General features: G+C 41.4%; 1 protein-coding gene across 2 annotated transcripts in view; it reads left to right on the top strand.

The window, feature by feature from the left end:
• Nucleotides 1-26,083, top strand: part of si:dkey-100n23.5 (cyclic AMP receptor-like protein A) — a 112,941-nt gene that overhangs the window by 33,310 nt on the left and 53,548 nt on the right. For both annotated transcript variants that reach the window (XM_041259086.1, XM_041259087.1), the window contains 2 exons: nucleotides 10,667-10,754; nucleotides 23,892-23,981. In XM_041259086.1, coding sequence (XP_041115020.1) covers nucleotides 10,667-10,754; nucleotides 23,892-23,981 — 178 coding nt within the window. The remainder of the gene's footprint in view (nucleotides 1-10,666; nucleotides 10,755-23,891; nucleotides 23,982-26,083) is intronic.

Below are 26,083 nucleotides of genomic sequence, written 5' to 3'. Positions count from 1 at the left end.
AAAAATATTGATTCCTGTCTGAAAATGTCCATTTGCACTGGTTTCAACATACTCTCCTGATATTTTGCATTGTGTGTCCCAAATACAGAAATTTCTTAATTTGTACTCCCTAGTTGACTGCTGGGTCAGATCTCTTGAACTCTGAGGCTTTGCAGTATGTAACCTTTCTCCCTCTGCCTTACAGACAGCAGTTGGACCCACCAGAAAAAAAATAAAATGTTAGCAGTCTTCTCTGTTTGCCCCAGGTTATGTAAATGTCATCTTGATTAAAATGAGCTATTAGCTTATATAACCTTCACTGTCCGGAAGAAAACAATGCACTCTTCTGAGCAACAGGCTCCGAAATGATTTGTCAGCAGGAAATCATGATGAAACACTTTGTGGATGTTTAGCTGTATGCTCAGTACTTCATGTAACAGCATGTGAATTACTGTGCTGGTAAAGTGAACCTCTGGGTGCTGTATGCAGTTGAGCTGGTTCACTTTAATGCCCCACAGTCCTTTTCAGGGTTACACTAATATTGATTCCTTGGCAAATGTTTACTGCTTTCATTCATAGTTTGCTTTCCAGTATGTTTAGATTACCGAAGGTAGAATGAACACAATTTCGAAATACTAAAATAAACTTTGTAAAATTAAGTGTCAAAGTCTTTCTCAGTGTCTTCCGTGTAGTTGAAGCACAAGCTTCTTCTTGCCCATGTAGTGCCTTTATCAGCAGAGGGATGTGAATGCTGTATATAGGCTCTGTTTTAACTTGAAAAATTGACTCCTTTTTGTGGTGTTGAGGTTTTTTTTTTTTTTTTTTTTTTTTTACATTGATAGCATTTTTTCAAGAAAAACTATAAAGATAACACATAGTTCTTGTCGGGTAACAATCTTTTTAAATATGTAAAATAATGAATTAATTGAGTAATTGCATTAATCGCAGGGACAGTGATGTGCCGTTGATTTAAAGACCACAAGACGGTGAAGCTGGGGATAAAGAAATGACAGTCCTTGAAAAAATGCTACACAAGATTACCAAAGTTTAATTTTGCCAAACTCCACAGAATGCTAATAAAATGAGACTACATTTAAAAAAAATAAATAAAAAAGGAATTTAATTTGAAACTAGCTAGACGACATTTGGAGTATCATGTAGTGCTCTATTTTACATTTTATGCACTCTTCTCCTCTCAGGCCTCTGCAGGCGTCACTGTCAGATAGCAGCCCTTTGGACAGGCGCAGCTACTTGTCAGTGTCTGCTCACGGATCAGCAGAGGCCTCGGCTCAACTGGTGATGGACAGGTCTGTGTTCCTCTCTCCAGATTTCTGCCTGTATTTCAGAGTGTTTATTGGTGAAGGCACCGGTTCTACAGCCTCACAGTCAATACTTTGTCCTTGAAGTCAGGAGATTTCATTTCCGGCTCTCCATTTACATGCCTGCGTCTGGCTTGAATATATATTTCTTTCTGTTCAGTTTCCACCTCCTGGGCAATATGGAATAAGGGACAGGATACCCTCTCCCTTCTGTTGTAACTGTGTGATGTCATACTTTGATCCGCAAGATCAGAGAAAACCCTTTTTAAAAAAATGAACACAGCAGATGCATTGTTCCAGTCAATTCACCGTCAAGAAAAAAAAAAAACCCACATGTGATTAAATACACAAAGCTTCTATATACTACTGGCTGCAGGGCATTGTGGCCACCTGACAATACTAAAACAAAGCACTTTTCAGTATACTTACAGAAGGGGATACACACAGGGGGCCAGTGTAATACAATGGGATATGAAAAGAAAGAGAGTGAGCTTGATTTTAGACGTTATGTTGCTGTATTACCCAATCATTATATAATATCTATATAATACATCTTACTATAGCTTTAAATACATTTTAATGTAAGAATTGTCAGTAAATACAGACTAAATAGACATGCATTGGTGCATCGTCTGTTTGCACTTCTATAACAAGAGTTTCATACAGAAGTCATTGGAATGTAGTCAGCAGTAGAACAAAGACTGTGTTCATAGCAAGTGGAACGTTATATATTGAGAATCCCCCAGTGCCATTGATGTCATGCACATTGAATCAAGTTAGAGATAACTGATATAGCTCAGGAGCCTGGCGCATGATCATCTAATGCACAGTGCTTGCAGCAGCTCTGCAAACGCAAGACTGCTGGAATGAAGCCCCTTCAGCCAAACAAGACACGGGTAGTGCACGGTTTACTGATTTCTGTCAAATGAGACTGCTCGAAATGCATGCATTTTTAATTGATTTCATACAGTAATTCACTGCCTCCTAATTAACTGCAGGCAGTAATTACTATTGTAAAAAAATGTAATTATTTAGTGGCAGCGGATAGACATATAGTCGTCTTCTGACCTGGTAATCCTGCGCACCCAATTGTTCTTTTTGAGATTCAGAAGATTTTTACTGATTTTCACACATGATTTTTCCCACTGAAGCATGTAAAAAATACTGATTTCTAGCAAGGAAAGCCATGACTTTACATTCAGTAGGTACAGTATTTGTGTGTTAATAATGAATTCATTTTAGTGCAAGTCTGTTTAACACAGTATTGTAGTACTGATCCAGGTTACTTCAGCAGCTTCAAACAGAGCATTCATAGCGAATCAGTGCAGATGAGCTTTTCCATTCCGCCATCAATTTTACCCCAACATTTTAAACTGGGAAGTTAATTATTTACACTGTTTTCTCCATGGATACTGATAAATCAGGTCAGAAAAAAATAAAAACATACATAACAGACAGTCTTCTTATCTAAAATAGCAACTTTATTGTCAACGTCCAAGACAAAGCTTACTGGCCTTCAGGGTGTCTGTGGGATGCACGTGTGACCCATATATTAGCTCAGGCTGCTCAACCCTGTAGCAGATTAGTATCACTCCCAATCAGCAGTGGGCATATATTCAAAAACAGCATAAAAAGGAAAGTGTAAGGATAAAAACCTCACCTACTCGTTTAGGTACCAATGTATACTATTTTGTATAATTTATGAGAAAAGGCTATGGATACCCTCCTAATGCTGGGTCTCTTAGTCAAAGATTAGAATGTGTCAACATGTAGATTTGGCAGACCTTGACGTGGCACCTAGTATTACCAATGTGATTGGTTGTAGGTGGATTGTTGTGGCTGTTTAGTTGTATTATAATGGGTCGTCCATCTGTTGAGTGAACTTCTTATTGGCTGAATAAGAATTCTATTCTCCCACATAGTGTGGATAGTTGCTATTTTGACTCAGCTCTACATGTAGAGTAGGGTATTCGAAACAGGACAGCGCTACCAGCTGCAATAATAAAAGAAAAGAATGCCTTTGGAACCTTGCTAGGGGAAAATGTGACTAGCAGCAGTACAAACCAGGGGAACAAGTTTATTCAGTTTGAACAAAATGTCCCTTCTACTTACACTATTGCGAGCTGATTTAAGTAGATCAAATGTTTCTGATCTACTTAAATCAGCTCGCAATAGTGTACGTAGAAGGGACATTTTGTTCAAACTGAAAAAATATCTTCCCCTGGTTTGTACTGCTCATGTTAGCATTCCATCTGTTCTCTTTCTATTAGATTGTTATGTTTTCTAAACTTTATTTTCACCTTTCTTTGCCACAACACTTTACAGGTCAGACAAAGTCCCATAACCCCTAACATAGGACATGATTGGGGAGAAGAAGCTAAATGCCAAGTATGCAGCAAAATATATCAGTAAGATATATGTGGTATTTATAACATCCACTAAGGGCAGAGTGCTGCGGGGGGACAGGCCAGTGGTTATACTCTGGTGTACAGGGGTGCTTTCAAATTCAGAATTTTAAAAAAAGTCATGAGGTAGAGAATCTAAACACCAAGATTACATTAAGTAAGATAACTCTGAAACTGAATACCAAAATGCTCAGTAATTTATCCCACTGGACAAACACCAAGCACACAGCCACTTTGCTTATTCATCTATGAGTTTTGTCAACTTTGTGATGAAATGTTGAGGTTGTCAGAAGACAAGGGGTCTGCTGGTTGTATCTGACTGGCTTCAACATCACTTGATCACGTGATTGTTGTCCTTGAAACATATTACAGTAGCCATCAACTAAATGATGCAGGTGGACAAATTTGGTAGTGTATTGTCTAACAAAGCACACTTGTGTGTTATTTTTATCTCACTGCATCTTCAATCTGGAACAGGATTAATGCTGGTGCATAATAGTAATACAAGTAATAGAGGTAAGTGTAATTGATGATTTCAGCTCAACTGCTTTCTGCATTTGTGGTAGATGATACATAAACCAAATGTCATGGAGAAAAAGGTTTTAGAGCAGGTGTTGTGTATGCAGAGCAAGAGCCTTGTAACTCATGATCTATTTCAATGGGCTCATTTTTTACCATGTGTGGGAGATAGTGGCAATTTGGCCGGTGATTGTGAACAGGTGTAGAGGTGAAGCAGTGCAGAAGAAATCACAAACAATTGTAATCCGGTAGTAAACAGGGGTTTTAATTATAATCCGGGTCTGGTGACCGACAAAAGAAAAACGCTCTGGCAATACACAACAGTTTACAAACAAATGGGTTTACAGTCCCAAACAATAAACTTTTACCACGTAATCAATATACGCTGCTGCATATTCATGATGTGGGCGTAAAACCTAGTCCATCAGTCTCTGAAAGGCAGCGGGCACACCATGTAGCCCAAACAGCATGGTTTTAAAGTGAAACAGCCCTTCTGGTGTTGAAAATGTGGTTTTCTCTCTAGAGCTGTGGGTTAAGGGGATCTGCCAGTATCCCTTCGTCAGGTCCAGAGTGGAGGTAAACCTCGTTTTTCCCAGTCTATCTAGAAGTTCGTCAACCCGAGGCATGGGGTACGCATCGAACTTGGCAATAGCGTTTACCTTTCTGAAATCTACACAGAAGCGGTTGATGCCTTCCTTCTTGGCCACTATGACAATCAGACTGCACCACTCGCTCCTGGAAGGCTCAATCACCCTGTAACAGGGAAAGATCTGTGCTGACTCTGCTGGCATGTTCACAGGCTGCAGGAAGAGGGCTGCAGTCGTCCAACAACCACCTGTGAGTCATGACAGTGACACGGGGAGGTGGGAAAGTGGATGTGTGGACTTTCCCCCTCTCTGAATGGCTGAGAGGCGAGTCTTGGGAGATTGTTGGTCCTATAAAATAACGCTCTGCTGTTTCCTCAGGTGTGCCTTTGTAGACGCGCTGTATGTGCGGAAGCGCTGGTCAAGGACAGAGAGACCAGCTGGTAACAGCGAACAAGCCAGAGAGTGACAGCGGGGAACCCTTGGGCAGACCCCGAACTATTGTTTAGAGTAGGCAGGGAGACGCCAGAGTAGGACGGTGATTCGAGTCGTGCGGGTAGCGGCGACCGGGATAACGCTGCCGAGTGCAGCACCTTTTATTTGTAGTTTTATTACTGTTTTATTTTCCCTTGTTCTTTTCGCCTTCTGTTCTTTATATTATTTTGAGCACCTGCGAGTGCGCCAGCAGTTCATTCAACTTACCAGCTTTGGTATTTCCGTGGTGCTGTTCATCATTGTTGATAGGCAGCCCACGGACAACAGTGCCCTCTGCGGGTAAAACGGTGAAATTGCTGAAAATAAAACTGGGCACCTGGGCGGTGTTCCAAGTACAGCTGTTCTGTCTCGTGTGTCAGTGAATTACCCACCACCCTTCCACACACCCCAAGCTCGAGCATGTTCCATACCTCTTTGCGAACTCCACTTCGTCGACTTTCTGGAATCCGGTACGGTCTCTCTCACAGGATGACACCTGGTTGAGAGATAATGTCATATTCAACCAAATTAGTTCTGCCAGGCAAGTCAGAAAAAACATTGCTGAACTCCTCAATAAGCTTACGCAACTCCCGTTGCTGATCTGGAACCAATTGTTCCCCCATCGAAATGATTTTTGTGTTAGGAGTCTTCTGGACAGGGGCCTAAATCATCCTCCACCCTTCCACACACCCCAAGCTTGTTCCATACCTCTTTGCGAACTCCACTTCGTCGACTTTCTGGAAATTGCTGAACTCCTCAATAAGCTTACGCAACTCCCGTTGCTGATCTGGAACCAATTGTTCCCCCATCGAAATGATTTTTGTGTTAGGAGTCTTTGGACAGGGGCCTAAATCATCCTCTCTATTGCCTGGGGCTATGGACAAGACCTCCCTTGTCTGCCACGGCTTTAATAAATTTACATGATAAATTTCACGTTCATTACGGCGATCAGGCTGTCTATTTCATAATTCACTTTCCCTATAGCCCGAATTACTTCATATGGCCCCTGCCATTTAGCACACAATTTCGATTCTGATTAGGGAAGTAGCAGCATTACCTTGTATCCTGGTCGAAAGGTTCGAATTAGTGCATTTTTGTTGTAGTGCTGCTGTTGTCGGTGCTGAGCCAATCTGAGGATGTCCTGGGCCAAACGACCGACCAAATCTAGGCGATCTCTTAGTAGGAGCACATGCTTCACTACATTTTTGGACGAGCCTTTGTGCTCCTCCCACCCCTCTCTCAACAGATTGAGGATTCCGCGAGGCCGTCGGCCGTACAGGAGCTCGAACTCTGTGGCTTCTCTCTCACTGCGAAAAGGAGGTAGGGAAGAAGCGATGCCCAATGTTTTTGCGTTACAAACAGTCTCAGCATCGACTTCAAGGTCTGATTAAAGCGTTCCACCAAACCGTCCGTCTGTGGCATGTTAGACAGAAAATTGGTTCCATGATCAGTCAGAATCTCTTTGGGGATCCCTACTCTGGCCGTAATCTGTACTAATTCGTTGGCTTTTGCAGCGGTGCTAGTGGATCTCAATGGAACTGCCTCTGGGTATCGCATTGCATAATCTACCACTACTAATATATGCGTATACCCAGAGTCAGAAGGTAGCATAGGGCCCACTATGTCCATTGCAATGCGTTCAAAGGGGGTGGAAATAATCAGCAGTGGAACCAAAGGGGCGGGGTGCACTTGACCCAGCGCTACTCGCTGGCAGTCTGGGCATGTGGCTGCATATCTCGACACATCAGTATGAAGACCTAACCAATAGAATTGGGCCAATATCCGCTCCCTTGTCTTCTCAGCTCCGAGGTGCCCCGCAAAAAGGATATCATGCGCCAGCCTCATGACCTCGGTCCGACAAGATGCGGGAACCAATAATTGTGTTACAGGCTGTCCTGTGCCCGCGGCTAGATTTACTCTATACTGAAATGTGGATATACTAGCGCCCCAGCGCCCTCAACATCCTTACCTTTAATAGACCGGACCTGCCCCCAAGCATGCACTAATGACGGGTCATTGTGTTGGCCCCACACTATGTCCGCACTTGAGTACCACATGTCCGGTACATTGAGTAGCATCTGCCCTGGTTGGCTCAGTAATCTCTCCCTTGCGGTCACACTGCGTTCCGACTCCCTTTGACTGGCATTTGTTACCATTCAAGCATTTTCCCACCAGACCCCAGCCTTGTCTCAAAGATGCTCCCTCCCATTTCGCGGTCCGTCTCTCCTTATTTGTTTTTCTAGGACGGAAAAGAGGGGAAAACATTTCAGGGTGAAAAGGAAACACATCACCAATTCGTTCCCTTTTCTTTCTTCCTGTCATGTTTACATGTGTGGCTGAGACTGCCATTATTTGCATCAATTCTTGGCCCAGAATAACTGGATGTGGTAACCTTTCCACCACCCCTACTATGAGGTGACGTTTTATCAGTCCTACCGATAAGTATACTTTTAGGGTGGGATATGCCGCCGTGTCTCCATGGATACAGGAGATGGCCACCTGACCACGGCACACCGCCCAGGAGAGCTGTCCGAATTATGGTTTTCTCACAACCCGTGTCCACTAATGCGCGGGTATTCACATTACCTAAAACCACATCGATCATACAAGGCCCCTCCCTACCATTTTCCCCATGCTTACCTATTTCAGGTGCCCAATTACAAGCGGCCACGTCACACTCCATGGCAGCAGGGCATGACCTGGCCATATCTCCTGGTTGGTGGCACCTAAAACAAATCAGGGGGACAGAGGGAACAGGGGTTAAGAATCTGTCCCGCTGCTGGGCAGCACCTCTAACCAAGCTGGGGGCCAACCTTGGTCTCCATGGGGGGGAGGCAAGGGGGCCCATTGGAATTGGAGGTCTCGGAGGTCTGGGTCCCGGGCCGGATTGTGGAGGTGGTGTTGGAGGAGAGAGAGGTAGGGGTCTGCTGCTCCGAAGGGCAGGGGCCGACAGTATCTCCACCCGGGCAGAAGCTAGGGAGTTCTCGAAGTTTTCCGCCAGCTGCACGGCCACCAGGTATGCCTCCGGGTCATCCTCCGCCGACATCTTCATCGCCCGAGCCTTCGGTGCCGACATAACGGGTGTTGCGGTAGGAGCTGGCGCTGTGGACATTGCCAGCCCTACCCGCTCAATGAGCGAAGTATAGCGCTCCTCCCTCCTTCTCTATGTCCCGTCTATGTTCCAAAGCCTCCAACAGCTCCGCCAGTGCGTTGCGGTCCATCCCGTGTTCTGACACCATGTGTGGCAATTTGGCCGGTGATTGCGAACAGGTGTAGAGGTGATGCAGTGCAGAAGAAATCACAAACAATTGTAATCCAGTAGGAAACTGGGGTTTTAATTGTAATCCAGGTCTGGTGACTAACAAAAGAAAAACGCTCCGGCAATACACAACAATGTGTAATGCGCGGAGCCAAACAAACGGGTTTATAGTCCCAAACGATAAACGTTATCCGCCCCACAATACTAAAACATGTTCACCAGTCGTGGATGCATGTAGTAGTGGTCGTGGTGGGTGATAACAGGTTATTTGGTGACAGTTCATGCAGTGCAGTTGCGGCTTGTGCTGGCCCAAAAAGCGACAGCTCTGGAACGTGCTTAGCCGTCTAGTGATACTATAAACAAGACAATTACTAACACACAAAACAAACAAACACTCATGAATATTCCTTGGCAGTTTCTACTGCAGCTCTCAGTCCTTCCAGGTTTACATATACAACCCAAGCGAAGGAAAAGATTAGCGTTTCTCTGGCCCCTTTTATGCTACCCTGCATGATTCCGTGGTAAACTATTACAGCTGCGTCTATAGCTTGAAGCTGCTACCTCATTTACCTTCCAGGTCAATACGTTCCTGCAACAGAGTCTCACTTCCATCCACGCTGACCGACTTCCCGACCTCAGAAATTAACTGTCAGGCCAGCCTGTCCAGATACTTTTCCTTTCGCTATTTAGCACCCTCACAGGTCGAGAGGGAGATTTACAACCAGAACTCATTGTATATCTGTCACAGAGATCTAGATTAAAAAAACAAACATATTTACACTTGAGATAGAACTCCCGAAATAATCAACTGCCAAACAGAAGTTACCAGTGGGAAAATGTAGAATTCACCATTACAGATAAAGTCACTAACGCCTTTCTAGAATATTGAATGAATAGGGTTACACCTTCCTTTAAGTTAAACTATTTTAACCTTTCCATATAGCATCCACTAAAATCCCTGACAATGTTGAGACTTGCCCCTTGTAGGAAATCTTTTAAGGTTATATTGAAAAATCAACTCAAAGTAAAATATGAATGCTGATCCTTTTACAATGTATTGTTACTTGTTTGCTATGCTGCCACTGAAAGAAGATGTTACAGTGCATGCATCTCAATGGGTCCAGAAAGATCAAACGTGCCCAAGCCTTGTCCTGAGATTCCCTGAGCTGGCGTACCTCGTGCTGTCTGGTTTCTGAGTCATATGCACAGTGATGTGTGTGAGGGTCAGGCTGACATGATGACCTGAATAACAAACAAAGCCTTGAGTTGTTTTGAAAAGGATGAGTGCTTGCAATCAGCCTTTAGTCTCTAAACAAGGAACGATTTCTGACCAAAAATTTGCCAGGCTGAATGAAGAGACTTGGATTATTTCATTATTTTTTTTTGTCATTGAATTCCAAAAAACACTAACACCTGTTGTTGAGGAAGGTGTCAAATGTAGTTCCTTGGATGTCGCTAGATCTAAGAAATTGAGAATGTAAAAAAAACATCTCACAATTACAGATTTTTAAATATAATCAAGGGAATTGAGGGAGTTAATGGTCTGTAGACAATTGCTTTTAGTACAGGGGTATTGCGGAAAGCTGTTGAAAAACCTTAGATTACCTTGAGAGTAACTTTAAAACACTCCAGGTGATACTTTGCTCTTTTTTAACTTTTCACAGACCCTAAATAGAACTTTTATTTTTATTTGTTATTGTTATACCTAAGGAAACATTAGGTAGTTCAAGTTTAGTGCTAATCAGGGTCTGTGAAACCTAAATCATAAGATGTATAGGAGGCTTGGTGCAGTGTTTAAAGAAAAGGGGTTGATACCAGGAGGTTCCCAGTTCAATCCCAGCCCAAACACTGACTCACTGTGTGTGCCCCTGAGCAAGTCTCTTAACCTCCTTGTGCTCAGTCCTTCGGGTGAGACGTAAAACAACGAAAGTCCTATGTGACTGCAGCAGCAGTTGTGATAAATAGTTCACCCACTAGTCCCTGTAAGTCGCTTTGAATGAAAGCGTCTGATAAATGATGAATTAATAATAATAATAATAATAATAATAATATAGAGTTGCTTATTCTACACCTATTGTTTTTGAATGCGTCATATCTAAACTGCCTCTTTTTGTTGATTTCTAACAGACTGGTGTTCCTTGGCCTGGGTCTGTCTTATCACATTGAATCTCTACCTCAACTTGGTAAAGGAGATGAAAACAGATCGCTTTGAAGTGTGAGTATCCAGATAGGAGCTGTCCCTGCTCATTCATTGCACATGCATCTGCTGTTTGGACTGTGATCAGGGTACTCATTTTAATTTGCTACTTGTAAGTTATGTTAACGTAAACAGGTACTTTATTATGAACTGAGATGGGTAACACATTTTGGACTATTTTGGCTAGTGGAAAACTAACTGAACCATTACATTTTACTTTGGTATGTGTGATGTACAGTACAAGTGCTACAAGCGATCCGTTTGAAATAATGCTTTGCAGGAAGCCATGTCAAAGGGCTTTTTGATTGCGTTATAATTGCCTTACCGAGGGATGGATTCAGTAGTGTGGAGAATGCCAAGTCATCAAGAGGCTGCAGAGCCCAGACTCAGCATTTCAGTGCTCTGTTGAATCATTAAATAGCAGGTAATTCAGAAGATAATGGAAGGGCTGCTGTCTCTTGACCCCTCATTTGGAACCTTTCACGGATATTATTAGCTCGATGCACCGGAAAATCAACCTTTTCAGCTCGTTTAAGCCTCTGCGTACTAGTTTTGAATTTAAGTCAAATGAGGGAGTGGTATAGCTTAGTGGTGAAAGCATACTGGGATCCAGTAGGTCCTGGTTTTGATTCCAGGCTTTTTCACTGGCTCGCTGTGTATATAATCCCTCCACATTGAGCCAAGCAGCAGCAATAACCTAATGCTCTTGAAAGCTTCCTGCATCTGCAGTGTCAGTTTGTGTATTGATTGTTCATGTTTTGCATTAGTTACGAGGATTCAGATATTATTATTAGTGCAGTGGGATGCATTGGGGTAGTAGAAGTAGCCTTTCCACTTTGAAAAAGGGGTTAATTCTACCCTTGTAAAATGTTACTGCAGCTTACAAGTTAATGTAAAGCATATGCAATCATTGAAAACAATCAGTAGTTGTGGTTAAGCATTGTAAAAGCATGGCATCTGCAGTGTTAGCATGTTAATCTCCCATGCTACACTTTTATTAGGATACCCAGCTGTAGTCTGTCTGCGTAGGATTATTGGGTTCTGTTAGGGTTAATGAAAACAGTTTACATTGCACTGCTCTTTACTGTATTGGGCTCTCTTTGGGTGCCAGGCAGTTTGTGTGCTATCCTGACATAAAGAAAGCATGTTTCAGTAGTCCTTTGTTTAGTTTGGGTGGCAGCCAAGGCATTATCTAACAGTGCTCATTTATTACAGTGAGCTCTGCAAAGAGACTAGATTCATAAATTCTGGTTTAATGACATCTTGATGCCTGTGCCAAAAGTCCACAAGGTTTAAACCTTATAAGGCCAGGCCAAGTCTGTATAACGAAAGGCCTGTTTGCTGAAATGTTTGCAGAGCTGATTGTTCCTGCTCCCAGGGGTATCCCCACTCTTACTGTACAGCACAGCACTGGCCTCTGTCAACCTTATCTGTCCCTCTCCCACCTACAATTCCATACAAAGCAGGAAATCAATTCAGCGCTGTTTGTCCAAAAATATTTACAAAGCTTGTACAAAAGGGTGCTTGTGTGTTATATTTTTTTTTATTCCATTTTTCTTTTTAGAATTTCTAGTCTTAATTTATATCCAATATATTTGGAATCTTGGTATACATAAACCTGTCATCTTGTATATAAAGTGTATATACTCTACATACAGTGATGTACAAATGATTCCTATTCCTATGATACCGGTTTTGTATTTAAAGCCATAGCAGGGAAAGCATGCTGCGAGCAGATATATGCGTGATATATGTTCCTGATGCTGCAGACTTTTCCCCTTTGGAGCACTGTGCCTAATGCTTCTTACCGTTGATATGCTGCACACGTAGGCGATGCATGCAGGGAGGGATATGCTGATTGACGACACTTTATTGTTGTTGATTGGTTTCTGGACAGACAACTACCGGCATGTCAGAAATGGTTAGGGGTTAAGGGGCTCAGTGCACCTGGTGCTCTGTCTTTACGGATGGTCAAGCTGGTTTGATTGTTTTGCACAGAGCTAGAGATCGTGAGCTGGAATGTATATAATGATTGTGCTATCCTGACTGTCAGGCTTGTCGAGACTCGGGCATGTTATCCAGCTCTGACTTTTAATCTTGGCTCAGACTGACACAGGTTTGTGTTTTACCTCCTATTTGGCCCAGATAATTTTGCCAAGGTCCTCATTATTTATTAGCTGCATAAAGAATCTCAGTGTGCGCTCACAACTCCGGCCCAGTTACGCACCAGCATGTTCCATCTGGCCTTATACACCAAAAGATTATAAATGGATTTAATTAAAACCTGTTTTAAAATGGAGACTAGAATAAAATAGGAATTTAAAAGTGTTGCTGGGGGTAGTGGCAATTTCTTACACTGTCGAGTAGTGATAAATGACTTCTAATGTTTTTTTTTTTTTGTCTTTTGACTTTTTAGTCAAGAAAACAGAATGAGCTAGCAGCAAGCTTGCCTGTTTTTCAGCTTAAAGATAGACTAAATAATTCCACGGGAGCTCCCAGGGGGTGGCGCACAATTGGCCGAGCATCGCCCGTGGAGTGGGGGAGGGTTTAGGTCTGCCAGGGTGACCTGGGCTCAGGTAGTCTGGCCGGGCGCCTGCGGGCTTGCCTGTAAGCTGCTGAGAGCTGCATTGTCCTCCGACGCTGTAGCTCCTGGGTGGCTGCATGGTGAGTCTGCAGTGTGAAAAAAAGCGGTCAGCTGACGGCACATGCTTCGGAGGACAGCTTGTGTTCGTCATCGCCGCTCCCGAATCAGCACAGGGGTGGTAGTGGTGAGCTGAGCCTAAAAAATAATTGGACATATCAAATTTGGAGAAAATAGCAAAAATAATTGGCAACGACTAAATTAATAATTGGGATATATATATATATATTATAATATATATAGATATATTATAGATATAATATATATATATATATATAATATCAATACACACACAACATATAATATATATATATATATTCATATATATATATATATATATATATATATATATTATCCCACACGGTGTGCAAAATTGCTGAATTTTCTCACCCACGTAACATTCATGGTTTCAAATTCTTATTTTGTTTTTCATTTGTGAAGCTTATTTTTAAAAAGTTTGAGCTCAGCATTATACATAGCAATATTTTTCCTACTAAAGACTATTTGAAGACGCTTCTAGTTTGTTCCCCCAAGGGCTTTTTGCATTACCAGTGTGAGACTTAAGGTAATAAAGTGAGACTATTTTGATTATTAGTCTCTGATTCAACACCTATGAAAGCCTCCGTGCTGACAACAATTTAAATGTGTGCACCTTAATTATGCTCCATTAAGCTAATCTGTTTTGAACTTTGTGACAACACACATGCCCTGATTATCTCAATTCTTGTAATCTTTCTCTGGTCTTGTCATAGTTTTTTTTTTTGTCAATCTGTGTCTTAAAAATAATATCAGTAAAGAAATAAATGGTATGGTTTAGTTATCGTTGCTCTTGCGTTGCAGAACCCCCTGCAATGTTTGCAGGAAACACATACTTTATCTTTGTTGTATCCTGTTCTGTCCATATCGGAGAAATCCATTTTGTTTTGCTATAAATCACCTGTGGAATACATTTCTCAACTTTTACTATCTTATAAACATTGCATTGTATCCAGATGAAGCTCCCTCCTGGAACAGAGCTGGCCCTCTGACTGAAATGAGTGACATATTGTTGGAACAGAAAACCAGCATTGTTACAGGAGCTGAGAAATGTATTCTGCAGTTCAATATATTGCTATACAGCAGAAGTTTCTTGAAAACACTGCAGGGTGGTCTGTAACTCTTTATTGGCCAGATTCTGAATTAGAAATCAATATTTCTAGGGTTAGCTCCTCCTGTTTTAATGAATGGTAATGTGCAGGTCCGGAGGTAGAGAAGGGCATGCTTTGGATTTCTCTGTTGATTGAAATTCCCTGAGCCTAGTGGCTGTGTGTGCTGAGTTTATAGTCCCTTTCTAGAAAACAGCTGTACTTCTAATTTGATTGAGTTAATCTGATAGCTGGCAAGGTCCCGTCTCTGATCTAGCCACTGCAGTAAATGCAGTACACTTCAGTTGCAGGCCCTCGGGTGTACTGGCGTGCTGTGTGCACCACAGCTTATGATAAGAGTGCAAGGCAGAGGACTGTGATGAAGATTCATTTCCACCCTGCACAGTCACTAAGCAGCTAGCAGTTAAAAACGTATTTGAAAACTTGTACACTAACTGCTGTAAATTTATCATTTTATCATCCGCTTCGATGCCCATCCGTCCATCCCTATTATATTTATATAGAGAAACGCTTATCCAGTTATGATGAAACTTGATTCTTTTTTAATTTGAATTAATTTTGAGCCTCGCAGTCAGGAAGTGTTCATATCTGTTATCAGTGTGGTAGAAAGTGCAGATTGTAGCATCTGATCTTTCAATTAAGCATATTCTTACACATTTATATTGTTATACACGTCAAAATAAGCTAGATGTATATGTGCTATACACTAATTTAAAAATCTATGTTCTTTTAAATATAGAAAATTCACTGATAGACACAAGCCAAAACATTTCTCTATTAGTTTTACCTTTAGAATTTATGATTGAGGATGAAATACCACAATTATTTCAAATCAGTTTAAATAAATGTTCCAACATATTGATTTAGAAAAGGAACACTCAAGATAATTCAGCAAATGTGCGTGAGCGTCTTTATTTATTGAAAAACTACATGTTTTAAAATCAAAGGCTTTTTTTTTTTTTTTTTTGCAGGCTGCTATAATTAAGCCGTTAATTGCTCTGGGTGGGTCAGATAAAAAAAAAAAAAAAAAAAAAAAGGAGTCTGGATAAGAGTATAGCATAATGGTCTGTAATTTGTCTTAGCATTCTGTCTGAACACAAAACTTGTCAGAGCCTATTTGTTCATGTGGGCAAAATTGCTTTTGTTTCAAGCAGCCAGCTTTTGTCTGCACATGTGAAGCAGGCAGGCTCGCACAGCTGCTCTGTATAAGTAAGAGGGCTGCCAGTGCTGGAAGGTGTGATCTGATGCTTTCCTTCCGAAGAGCCAGCCGCTGCCAATACACAGTGCTGTTAACACCAACAGTTCTTCTTCTGAAGTAATAATATTTCTGAGCTGCATAGGGGAAGCAGCATGCTTTGTGTTCAAACTGCCTTTGGTGATTGCGCATGAATTCTCAAGTGAAGCTTGTCACATGTCATCTAGTTACTGTGCTTGGGTTCAGAGCTAGTGCAGAGCCCTGAGCAGTGGCTGAGTGACCCTGGATGCTGTGCACTGTGTTTGCACACAGTCCGCCGGCACAGAGATGTTGTTGTTTGCTGATGGGCATGGAAGGGAGACTCGCGATCAGGCTGCAGTGGCTAACATTTCAGGGGTACCAAAGAGGACCATTTATGTTTTCAGATATTGCACTCCATTTAAAGTTAATTGCTGACAACCTTTTACGTATATTTTTAAAGCACCGAAATGATAGTCTGTCCTCTGTGAGGTCATGTAAATGAAGTGACCTGCAGGTGATTGCTGCCGCATTGCATAGAATGCCATGACATTGCGCTGATGTGCAGAAGAAAAAAGGTAGTCCTGGTAGTCCGCTTAGATAACTTCATAACTGACGCTGTGCTTTTTATTCATGGGTCGATAGTTACAGAAAGGTGGAAAGGAAAACAAACAAAAGAGGAACAGTAAACCCAGAATACAAATGTTTTGTTGGCAACCATTGATGCAAAAAACAATTCAGTTAACTTTTAGCTGGAAAACAGGTTTTTAAAGAAAAACGATATAAATGTGTGCAATAAATAGATTAAACTGTGGACATTTTTTTATTTTCATTTAATTAACATGCCAGTATGGATTTGCTTATGGCAGACTTTTCCTAAAACCCTTTTACCCAGGTAAAAATGTATTTGATAGAGACTAGACAGCAATATATTTTCAGTTAGTTAGAGATGGACTGCCATTTTATTGAAAAAAGAAAAAAAAACAATAAGCTAATGACTCTGCCTCTTCTGTTGCTCACTTTTTTTACAGTTTCATTTTAAATTGAAATCATGGTACTATACATTAGCTTTGATATGCAGAGTTTCTATTTCCCAGATAGACTAATCCATTTAACATTCTTTCTGGGGAGGGGGGTACATAAATATTTCTAATGCCCACAGCCACAAGCACACCTGGAGACGGTGACATGAGAACTAAGTGCTCTTGGTCATTCTGAGCAAACAGACAGGGCTAGGACACAACCCATTGTAATTTTACAACTTGACCATTTGGTGTGAATAGTTACACCTCCCCATGCTTCAGAAGATGTCTGAAAGAAGGGTCTATATAATTGATCAAAACTGTGGTGCATCCAAATACACCACTGATATTTTAGAGTGTGTGTATCTATCAGTCTGGAACAAGAGAAGAGTGATTCAAGAAACGGTGGTACTGTATCTGTCCATTTTTAGATCAATTGAACAGGCTTAGAGAGGCATGTTTAATTAATATAACAGTTTGAATAGGGGCATAGGACCCTCCTAGTATTTGCATACTTTTACAGTGACTTTACTTCAACCTCTGTCTCGATCTCCTGACTGTCACTCAGCAGCGAATGCACGCACCCACATGGCAGACGGCTACCTTGTCACAAGCATTAATACCCTCTATCTTTCTAAACAAGGGATTTAGGGGAGCTCCCTGATAAAAGCTGAATCTGAAAACAATAATTGCATAAAATTACAGCTGTGTATAATGGTATTTGAAACAGGATTCATTTATACGACTTTTTACATATCAGCCCTTACTCTGGTCCCACTGCAGTCGGACACTCGAGAGACTACTGTATTACCTATGGGGTTGGTAATAAAAGATGCAAGCAACTGATACAATCCTGGGGATGTATTTTCCGTGAGACAGAGCCTTCCAGAGTGACATCTAAATTGATCATCTTGAGAGAGTGCTGCAGATGAGAACTATCTAATCGATGGGGAGGTCTATTGGAATAGAGATATTAATGCCTGCTAAAGAACAGAGCGGAGAGCTCGCAGAAGCAGCTCTGTTTTTCTGCTCCATCAGCTCTTGTAAAACAAGCGTGTACAATTTCAGCGCTGTTTCTGCAGTCCTGCCTGTGGAAACAAGCCGTTCTTCGGGGGCAGAGAAGCAGAGCTCGATCGGCTTGGTAAAATAGTTTGTGAAAAATGTCCTTTCTACAGCCTTACTGAAAGTGTTTCAGTTCTGGGTGGTCAAGTTTATTTACCATTCATTATATACCTTGTGTGACCTTCTCTTATAGGGTTTTAACCAGGGCTCTGTATAGAAAATGACCCTCAGAAAATAGCAGCCCTTGAGATTAGACAAATGTTTTGACTAGTGCCTTCAGTTACCACAGTGTTTATTTTTTAAGTTGCGGACTGTAATAGACATTTACCCAATATTCTGATTTCCAGCCATCTTGTGAACTGTCCCCGTAGTAACAATGAAATTCAATTAGAAATACTAATCCAGGGAGAGCTACAAACTTGAAGAGTAACTAGCTTCAAATGTCTTCAGGATCATGTGGGGTCTGCTGCTACAGTTGTGGCCAAAGGTTTTGCTTCACATAGAATATTCGGTGTTAAACATAATTAAAAAAAAGAACTACGTGAACATAATTTAGATGTTTTATTTAACATCATGTAATCCAAGAAACAAAATGGTATCGTAAAAGTCTACCAGAAGCCATAATAGTAGTACTGTATTTTATGTTGGATTTCAAAATGTTACATTTTTTAGTTTTTGTCAGTTTTTCTAAAAAGCAGTATATAAATGAATATGTTAACGTAACATTACAAATTAGTTAATTCTACAGGGGGATGCAACACTTCGCCATAGTTGTACTTCCTCTCTTCGTCTTTTCCAGAGTTCCCTATTCCTATTCCCCAAGGAATGTCTGCCAGATTACCTATTTCTCATTATTCCTTGGCTGATTAGCACCTGAAGATAACTGGGAATGAATCTGCGACTACCAGTACAACATGATCCATGTCACAGAAATAGAGGTTTAGCATGTATTGAGCTGCAGAATGAGCAGAAACATTATGCTGATATAACTCTGTGAGTTTGCCAGAGAGGCAGTTTGGCCTGTAGCTGAAGCCCTATGTTTGCCAGGATACTGTGTACTGTTGGGGGTTCACAGTTGCAATCCCTGCTCTATAGTTGCCAGGATGCCGTGTAGTGTTGGGGGTTCACAGTAGCGGATCGTTGCGGTCCCTGCTCTGTAGTTTCCAGGATGCTGTGTGCTGTTGGGGGCTCACAGTAGCAGCCTATTGCAGTCCTGCTCTGTAGTTGCCAGGATGCCGTGTAGTGTTGGGGGTTCACAGTAGTGGGCCGTTGCGGTCCCTGCTCTATAGTTGCCAGGATGCTGTGTACTGTTGGGGGTTCACAGTTGCGGTCCTTGCTCTGTAGTTGCCAGGATGCTGTGTACTGTTGGGGGTTCACAGTTGTGGTCCGTGCTGTATAGTTGCCAGGATGCTCTGTACTGTTGGGAGTTCACAGTTGCGGTCCCTGCTCTATAGTTGCCAGGATGCTTTGTACTGTTGGGGGTTCACAGTTGCGGTCCCTGCTCTATAGTTGCCAGGATGTTGTGTACTGTTGGGGGTTCACAGTTGCGGTCCCAGCTCTATAGTTGCCAGGATGCTGTGTACTGTTGGGGGTTCACTGTAGCAGCCTATTGTGGTCCCTGCTCTATAGTTGCCAGGATGTTGTGTAGCGTTGGGGGTGGTTCACAGTAGTGGCCCGTTGCGGTCCCTGCTCTATAGTTGCCAGGATGCTGTGTACTGTTGGGGGTTCACAGTTGCGGTCCTTGCTCTGTAGTTGCCAGGATGCTGTGTACTGTTGGGGGTTCACAGTTGTGGTCCGTGCTGTATAGTTGCCAGGATGCTCTGTACTGTTGGGAGTTCACAGTTGCGGTCCCTGCTCTATAGTTGCCAGGATGCTTTGTACTGTTGGGGGTTCACAGTTGCGGTCCCTGCTCTATAGTTGCCAGGATGTTGTGTACTGTTGGGGGTTCACAGTTGCGGTCCCAGCTCTATAGTTGCCAGGATGCTCTGTACTGTTGGGAGTTCACAGTTGCGGTCCCTGCTCTATAGTTGCCAGGATGCTTTGTACTGTTGGGGGTTCACAGTTGCGGTCCCTGCTCTATAGTTGCCAGGATGTTGTGTACTGTTGGGGGTTCACAGTTGCGGTCCCAGCTCTATAGTTGCCAGGATGCTGTGTACTGTTGGGGGTTCACAGTTGCGGTCCCAGCTCTGTAGTTGCCAGGATGCTCTGTACTGCTGGGGGTTCACAGTAGAGGCCTGTTGCGGTCCCTGCTCTATAATTGCTAGGATGCTGTGTAGTGGTGGGGATTCATAGTAGCAGCCTGTTGCGGTCCCTACTCTATAGTTGCCAGAATGCTGTGCAGTCTTGGGGATTCAGAGTAGCGGTCCATTGTGGTCCCTGCTCTGTTGGCAGCTCAGGATGGCGACAGGCCTGCTCACGACAGCAGCTCATTAATCCACTGATCTACCCCGGCCCAGACCTCGTCATCTCCTTAGAGAGACGCAGAGGAAATTGATTTCCTGACAACCTTCAGTTTTCACATAACACTTAGAGTCTGGCAGGTCTGACAGCTGCTAATTTTTGTATTTACAAGGCCAGAACGCAGGAGGCGTTCCTCAGTCACAGTGCTGCAGAGTGCTGAGAGACGCAACATCTTCGTGAGAGGTGCTCGTTGTGGGGCTGCGTTCACGTTGCTTTCTTCTGTGTAGTGGAGCTGAAGTCAGTCAGCGGACCCGGACACTTGAGAAACATATTGAGCTGTTCTTCATGCTTCATGTATTTCACCTTTATTAACATAGTGATTGTGCACATCAGTATATTCATTTTGTTACACTGTAAAGTTGCAGAAATATACTGTCTGTGTTGTATTTTAAACTATGATAGTATGCAACAAAATGGCTATAGAAGATACAATAAAAATCTAAGTAAAATGGATGTCGCTGGAGACAGAGATATAGTGGATATGTCAATTCTAGAGAAATGCTTACTCAGTTTTAGTGAAGTTATTGTACCAGCATTCGCAAAGAGGCATAACAGTGGGAGCATGTTGAACAGTCATGTTGGTACATCGGTCACCACAGGGTAAAAGCAATGGCTAAACAAAGAGAAAGTGGTCTCCAAGGAAGGCAGCTGTCACCGACAGACAGAGGCTTATCCAGTCTTAAATATTAACAATTGAATGAATTAACATGCTTTGAGACCAGCACTTTGTGGAGTCTATGCCACGTTGTGTCAAAGCTATGATCAAAGCAGACACGATATTGTGTACTGGTCCTAATAAAGTGGCCAGACAGAGCGTATGAACTCATTCTGATTTATTGGTAAGTAACATAAAAGGAGAAAAAAACTCTCTTAGGAATATGTCTTCTATTACAATATAACAAAATAATTGAATGTTGTTACTATGTAGTGTTCAGGACTGGGATATAAACAAAACAGGGTTGTGCAGCAGTTCATAAAAAAGTTCAAAGCACTGGTTTGTTTACAAGTAGTAGCACTGACAGGCCAAACATTGCAGTTCTGTTCGATCAAAAGTTTGATCAAAAAGTATCCAACAGTACCATTCTAGCGCTTGGAGAGAAAAATGATAAAACACCCCCAATACAAAACAAATGAAATCAGTTTATATCCAATGAACAGTGGTAAAACACTGGAAATGGGTACTCAATTCACTTTGACTTTGACCCCTTTCCCTGTGAAAAAAAAAACACTTTCCCATTGCAGTTGGGCAATGTCCCTCCTTCCTGACTTGTATCTAACATTGATTCATTCTGAATACTTTCAACCACCTCAACTACTGAGTGGCAGAACATTCCTGTATTTCTGTTGGAGGATTGTAAAACTCTTGTGAGATCTAAAACAAGATTACAGTTAGAAACGAGTTCTTGCTCACTGTGTTTAAAGTTCGATAGGGAGTATTTACGTGCAGTTTAAAACAGAATTGTAAAGTGTGGCGAAATGTAAAAAAAAAAGTCAAATCACACAAAAACCACAGAAGTATATGCCCGTGACCATAAGTATTTCAGTGTGGAAGACAGCAAAGGGAAAAGGTACAACTTAAGTGTGCAAGTACTGTCGAGTTACTATACGTGTCGTAACAGGAAAAAAAAAAAAAACACCCCAAAATTTTGGAACCGAAAAGAATAATTTCATACAGTATATAAAAAGCGAAAGCCCCGGAAAAAAAGATTTACAAAAATGAGCACTGAAAAATGAAATTGATAGAAACAGATATACAGAAGATCTGTTTATATTGTAGAATATACACCATATGACCATACTATCATTATTCATTTTGTTTACCATTATTGGGAAACATAAAACAGTTTTATTAACCAGTTACGAATGGTAACATTTTATCTGCAATGTCATCCTGTGTACAAAACAGTTTATTTTAACCCTTACTAAACATGTAAAAATTCAACTCCACATTGATTTGGGTAATGAGCTCAAACAATCCATTTTAATATAGAGCACACTGTGTATTTTGAGTAGCAAAAATAATTTCCTCAAATTCTATTGGACCTTCTGGCCTACCTCAATATTTAGAAATTTACAATATATTTATATATGTATATATAGTTTATTTCTAATTCATTTTAAATCAATTTGTGTGTTTCTAATAACGAACCAGTGAAGTAACCCTTTGTCAGTGTCTCTTGTTGTTTATTTATTTGTTCTTTGACAGGCTGGCATTCAGATCCATGTTGTGTGTGTGTGATCCCAGGCCTGTGCTCTGTCTGCTACTCCCTGCTGTGTGGTGCCTCTGCTCCTGGTTTCCCCTCTGGCAGCCAGCGATGCGGGACTGCACCTGCCAGGGCTGCAGAGTGTGAGAGGAATGCTGAGCTCTGCCCCCTGGCTGATCTCACAGGCTGGAGAGCAGCCAAGCACAGCTCCGCGGGGGCTGATCAGGCCCTGCTCTGCTCTGCTCTGCTCAGTTCAGTTTTTTTCATCAGCCTTCACGTGGTGGATGTCAGGCTTTCCTGCACAGCTCAGTGGAGGGATCATTAGGAGATCACTCTTTCTTCACATGTCTTCAGGGACAGTCGCTTCCTATCAGCAATAGGCCTGCTTTCAGACACAGAGAGCCTGTGTAAGCACCTGGAGCAAAACCAGACAAGCGCATACAACACATCTTTTTAGTCCCACACTACTGGAGGGGAATCGTGCATTTGTTCCATCTGATTATGGTTTGTTTTTTTAAAGTAAAATGCCAGGGCCCAGCTGATTTAAGGTTTGCCCACTTAAAAAGTGATGCAGGTTTTTAAAAAAAATTTAATTACATCATCGACAACTGAAGATTTTAGCTTTCAGAGATGTATCCTTTGAATATTTTAATCTATACATACATGCAAACCTGTTAAGAGTACAGATGTAAATATCACCTGCTACTGAAATGTGTGTTAGAATAGGTGCTGCATCCTTACTTTCAAGGCTGAAAGTGATTTCTCATAGGACATTGCAAAGCGAAGGAAATTCCACACAGCATTAAATAAAATACTGTAGACAGACATAGCGTCAGTGCAGGTTGTGGATAGTGTGTTTGCTGTTTTATATTTTAGATGATCTTGGTAATACTTTTTTTCCCCCAAGGTATACAGAAAGAAAAGAGATGTAGGGGGCTATTTTAACAACAATATGAAGATTACACGCATAGTATATGGGACCTTTCATGCCGAACCATCACATGGGCTGTACAATAGCAATGAAATTTAAATCCAAAGCTAAAACAATAAAAAGAAACACATTATTTTAATGACCTATGCCAGTGGGTTTCAGACTTTCACTCACATATAATGTTGCCCCTTCTCCCCCGACATAAAATGGAAAATATAGTTATGCAATTGAAACCTAAAATGATATGCTTATTCGTATTTCTGCCTGGTGCGATTTCAGCTGCATCCTCCTGTATTGGATGACTGCCCTCTTTTGGTATCAAAAACTGTTTTTTTTGTTTTTTTGTTTTTTTTTGTTTTTTTAAACATCCAATATTTCTGAAAGAAAAAATGAATACAGTGGTCCGTTTCTAGAACCACAAAATAAATGAATTTCTTCAGCTAATTAATTACCTCTGTTTCTTTTTTTTTTTTTCAGACTGTACCATCTCATGGCCTGGGGGGTGCCATTTGTGATGTCGTGTCTCCCCCTCTTCAGAGACTACTACGGCCCAGCCGGTGCTTGGTGGTAAGAGTCCAAACACAGGGTTTAATATAATGCTAGTTCTGTGCGCTGAAAGAATTTGTGGGAGTTGATAAAAGGGCGCTTGGCACCAGTAAAATGCCTGCATTGAGAGGGAAAGCTGCTTTGCCGAGATGAGGGCCGATTACTCACAAAGCTCGCTCAGCTAGCTCTTTGTGCTTTTTAAGCAGAAAACACAGGAATTACTGTGTCAATGAAGGGTAATTACCTACTGTGTTGCATCATTCTGGAAAGCACACAACAAAAGAAATATTCAGCTTCTAATGAAACCATTCAACCAACAACACAGGGATTTGTGAGATTTTTAAAATGTATTTCTCCCAGTTAGAGAAAGGCAACATTAAGTACTGGCAGAGGCAAGTTGTTGTATAACATGGATGTTTTGGAAGTTTTAATATTGTGATATTGTTTTCCACAATTTAAAGCTTTTTTTGCAATTATTCAAAATGTAGTGCGGCGTTAAATTAAATGTGTTAGGGTATTTTGACCTGAGTTCAAGGGCAGCTCTTGAGCTGTAGTTGCCAGATTCTCTTTCACTACAGACACGTGTAACACTGACTAGATCAGCATAGTGTAGCTGTTTGAGGCAACACCAACAAGTGAACAGCTATTGCGAATTATGATTCTTTTTCCTGTTACAACTTTACAGATGTGTTGCCGATCTAACATGTGTTCCACAGATCTGTGGTGAAAGAGAACCTGCCTACTAGCACTGAAGAGCTGCTCCTCAAATCACCCCAAACATGATTAAAACACAGTCATATCTAAAGGAACTACTTATAAGCTTTGGGTTCCTCCCCCGCATGGACTGAAGAAACATAGAGCCGCATTTTTTACTTCCTTTTTTTAAATCCCCCTTGCGTATGAGAAACAGAGCATTTATTTTACTTTTTACAGTTTAATACAATTTTAAGAGGAAAATATGAAAATTGACAGAACATTCAACTATATTTTGTTTATGACGGTACAAAACTAGATTATCATTATAGCACAGTGCAAAAGAGAGCATTCTAAATAGGTGCCCTGGGACGGGACACCCTCTAAAACTACAAAAAAATAATATATTGTAATACCATATTGTAAAATTATAAAATAAACCCAGATTGGAACAAGCTCACAGCAGCCCATTAAAAGTTCAGCTCAGGTGTGAATTTTCCGCAATCATCTGACAACTTCTCTCCAGAAAGTCTAGGCTGGGGATTAATTTTTGGTAGTCTTACAGATTTCTCTGAGATTAATAGATTTGGAAAGGGAAGACAGCAGTTAGGATTTAAACGCATTAAGTTATATAAACTAGTTTAGGAAATGTTTTTTTTTTTTTAATGTATATACCGCCATTGACAAGGTGCTGAAAAGAGTCAGTCAAAAACAGTCCATTAGTTCAGAGGAGATTAATGTTTTTATTAATGAGAAATTTCCACAAGAGCCAGACTCTTAAATATATCCCAGAAGAAAATGTTTCTGCGGGAGTGCTATGATAAAAAAAACCCTTCAAAACCCTAACAACTTCAACAAACTGGTATATAACGCCACACCAAGGCATCTTACAAGCATTTGTTAAAGCTGCCTACTGAGCAAGGTTATCTATTGAAAGCTAATCAAGACTGAACTTTCCAAATTTCAGTAAACATTTTAATGACATAAGTCATAACACAGGCAGTCTATGTGGGCACTAAGGCATATCCTGGCAATTTATGAAGCAAGATGCACTATATGGCATTTTAAAGCAATTTTCACCTTTTGAGTAGTACAAGCCACAACATCTTGAGTCACATAGTGAAAACTGCTTTAAAACGAGCTGCTTGAAATGTTGCCTTGTCTGACATTGTCAGGCAGTAACTACTTCCAGGAAGCACTGACAGTTTTTTTAGTTTCTACTTACTAGAAAACAACAAAACTGAGAGTCAGGGAATGGAAAAGGACTTGCAGTGAGTTGAGGTTTGAGCCTCCTTATAAAAGATGAATAGTGTAATAATCATTATGAAAACATGTTAAAGCATTAGTAATCATTGTGACCACGAGGTATGGTAAAGCATAATAAACATGATATGCAAAATGCAGTGCAAAAATACCAGCATAAACCTTTA

This window comes from Polyodon spathula, chromosome 9 (genome assembly GCF_017654505.1).
Source record: "Polyodon spathula isolate WHYD16114869_AA chromosome 9, ASM1765450v1, whole genome shotgun sequence".
Classification (NCBI taxonomy): Eukaryota; Metazoa; Chordata; class Actinopteri; order Acipenseriformes; family Polyodontidae; genus Polyodon; species Polyodon spathula.
This window is presented reverse-complemented; position numbering and strand designations above follow the sequence as displayed.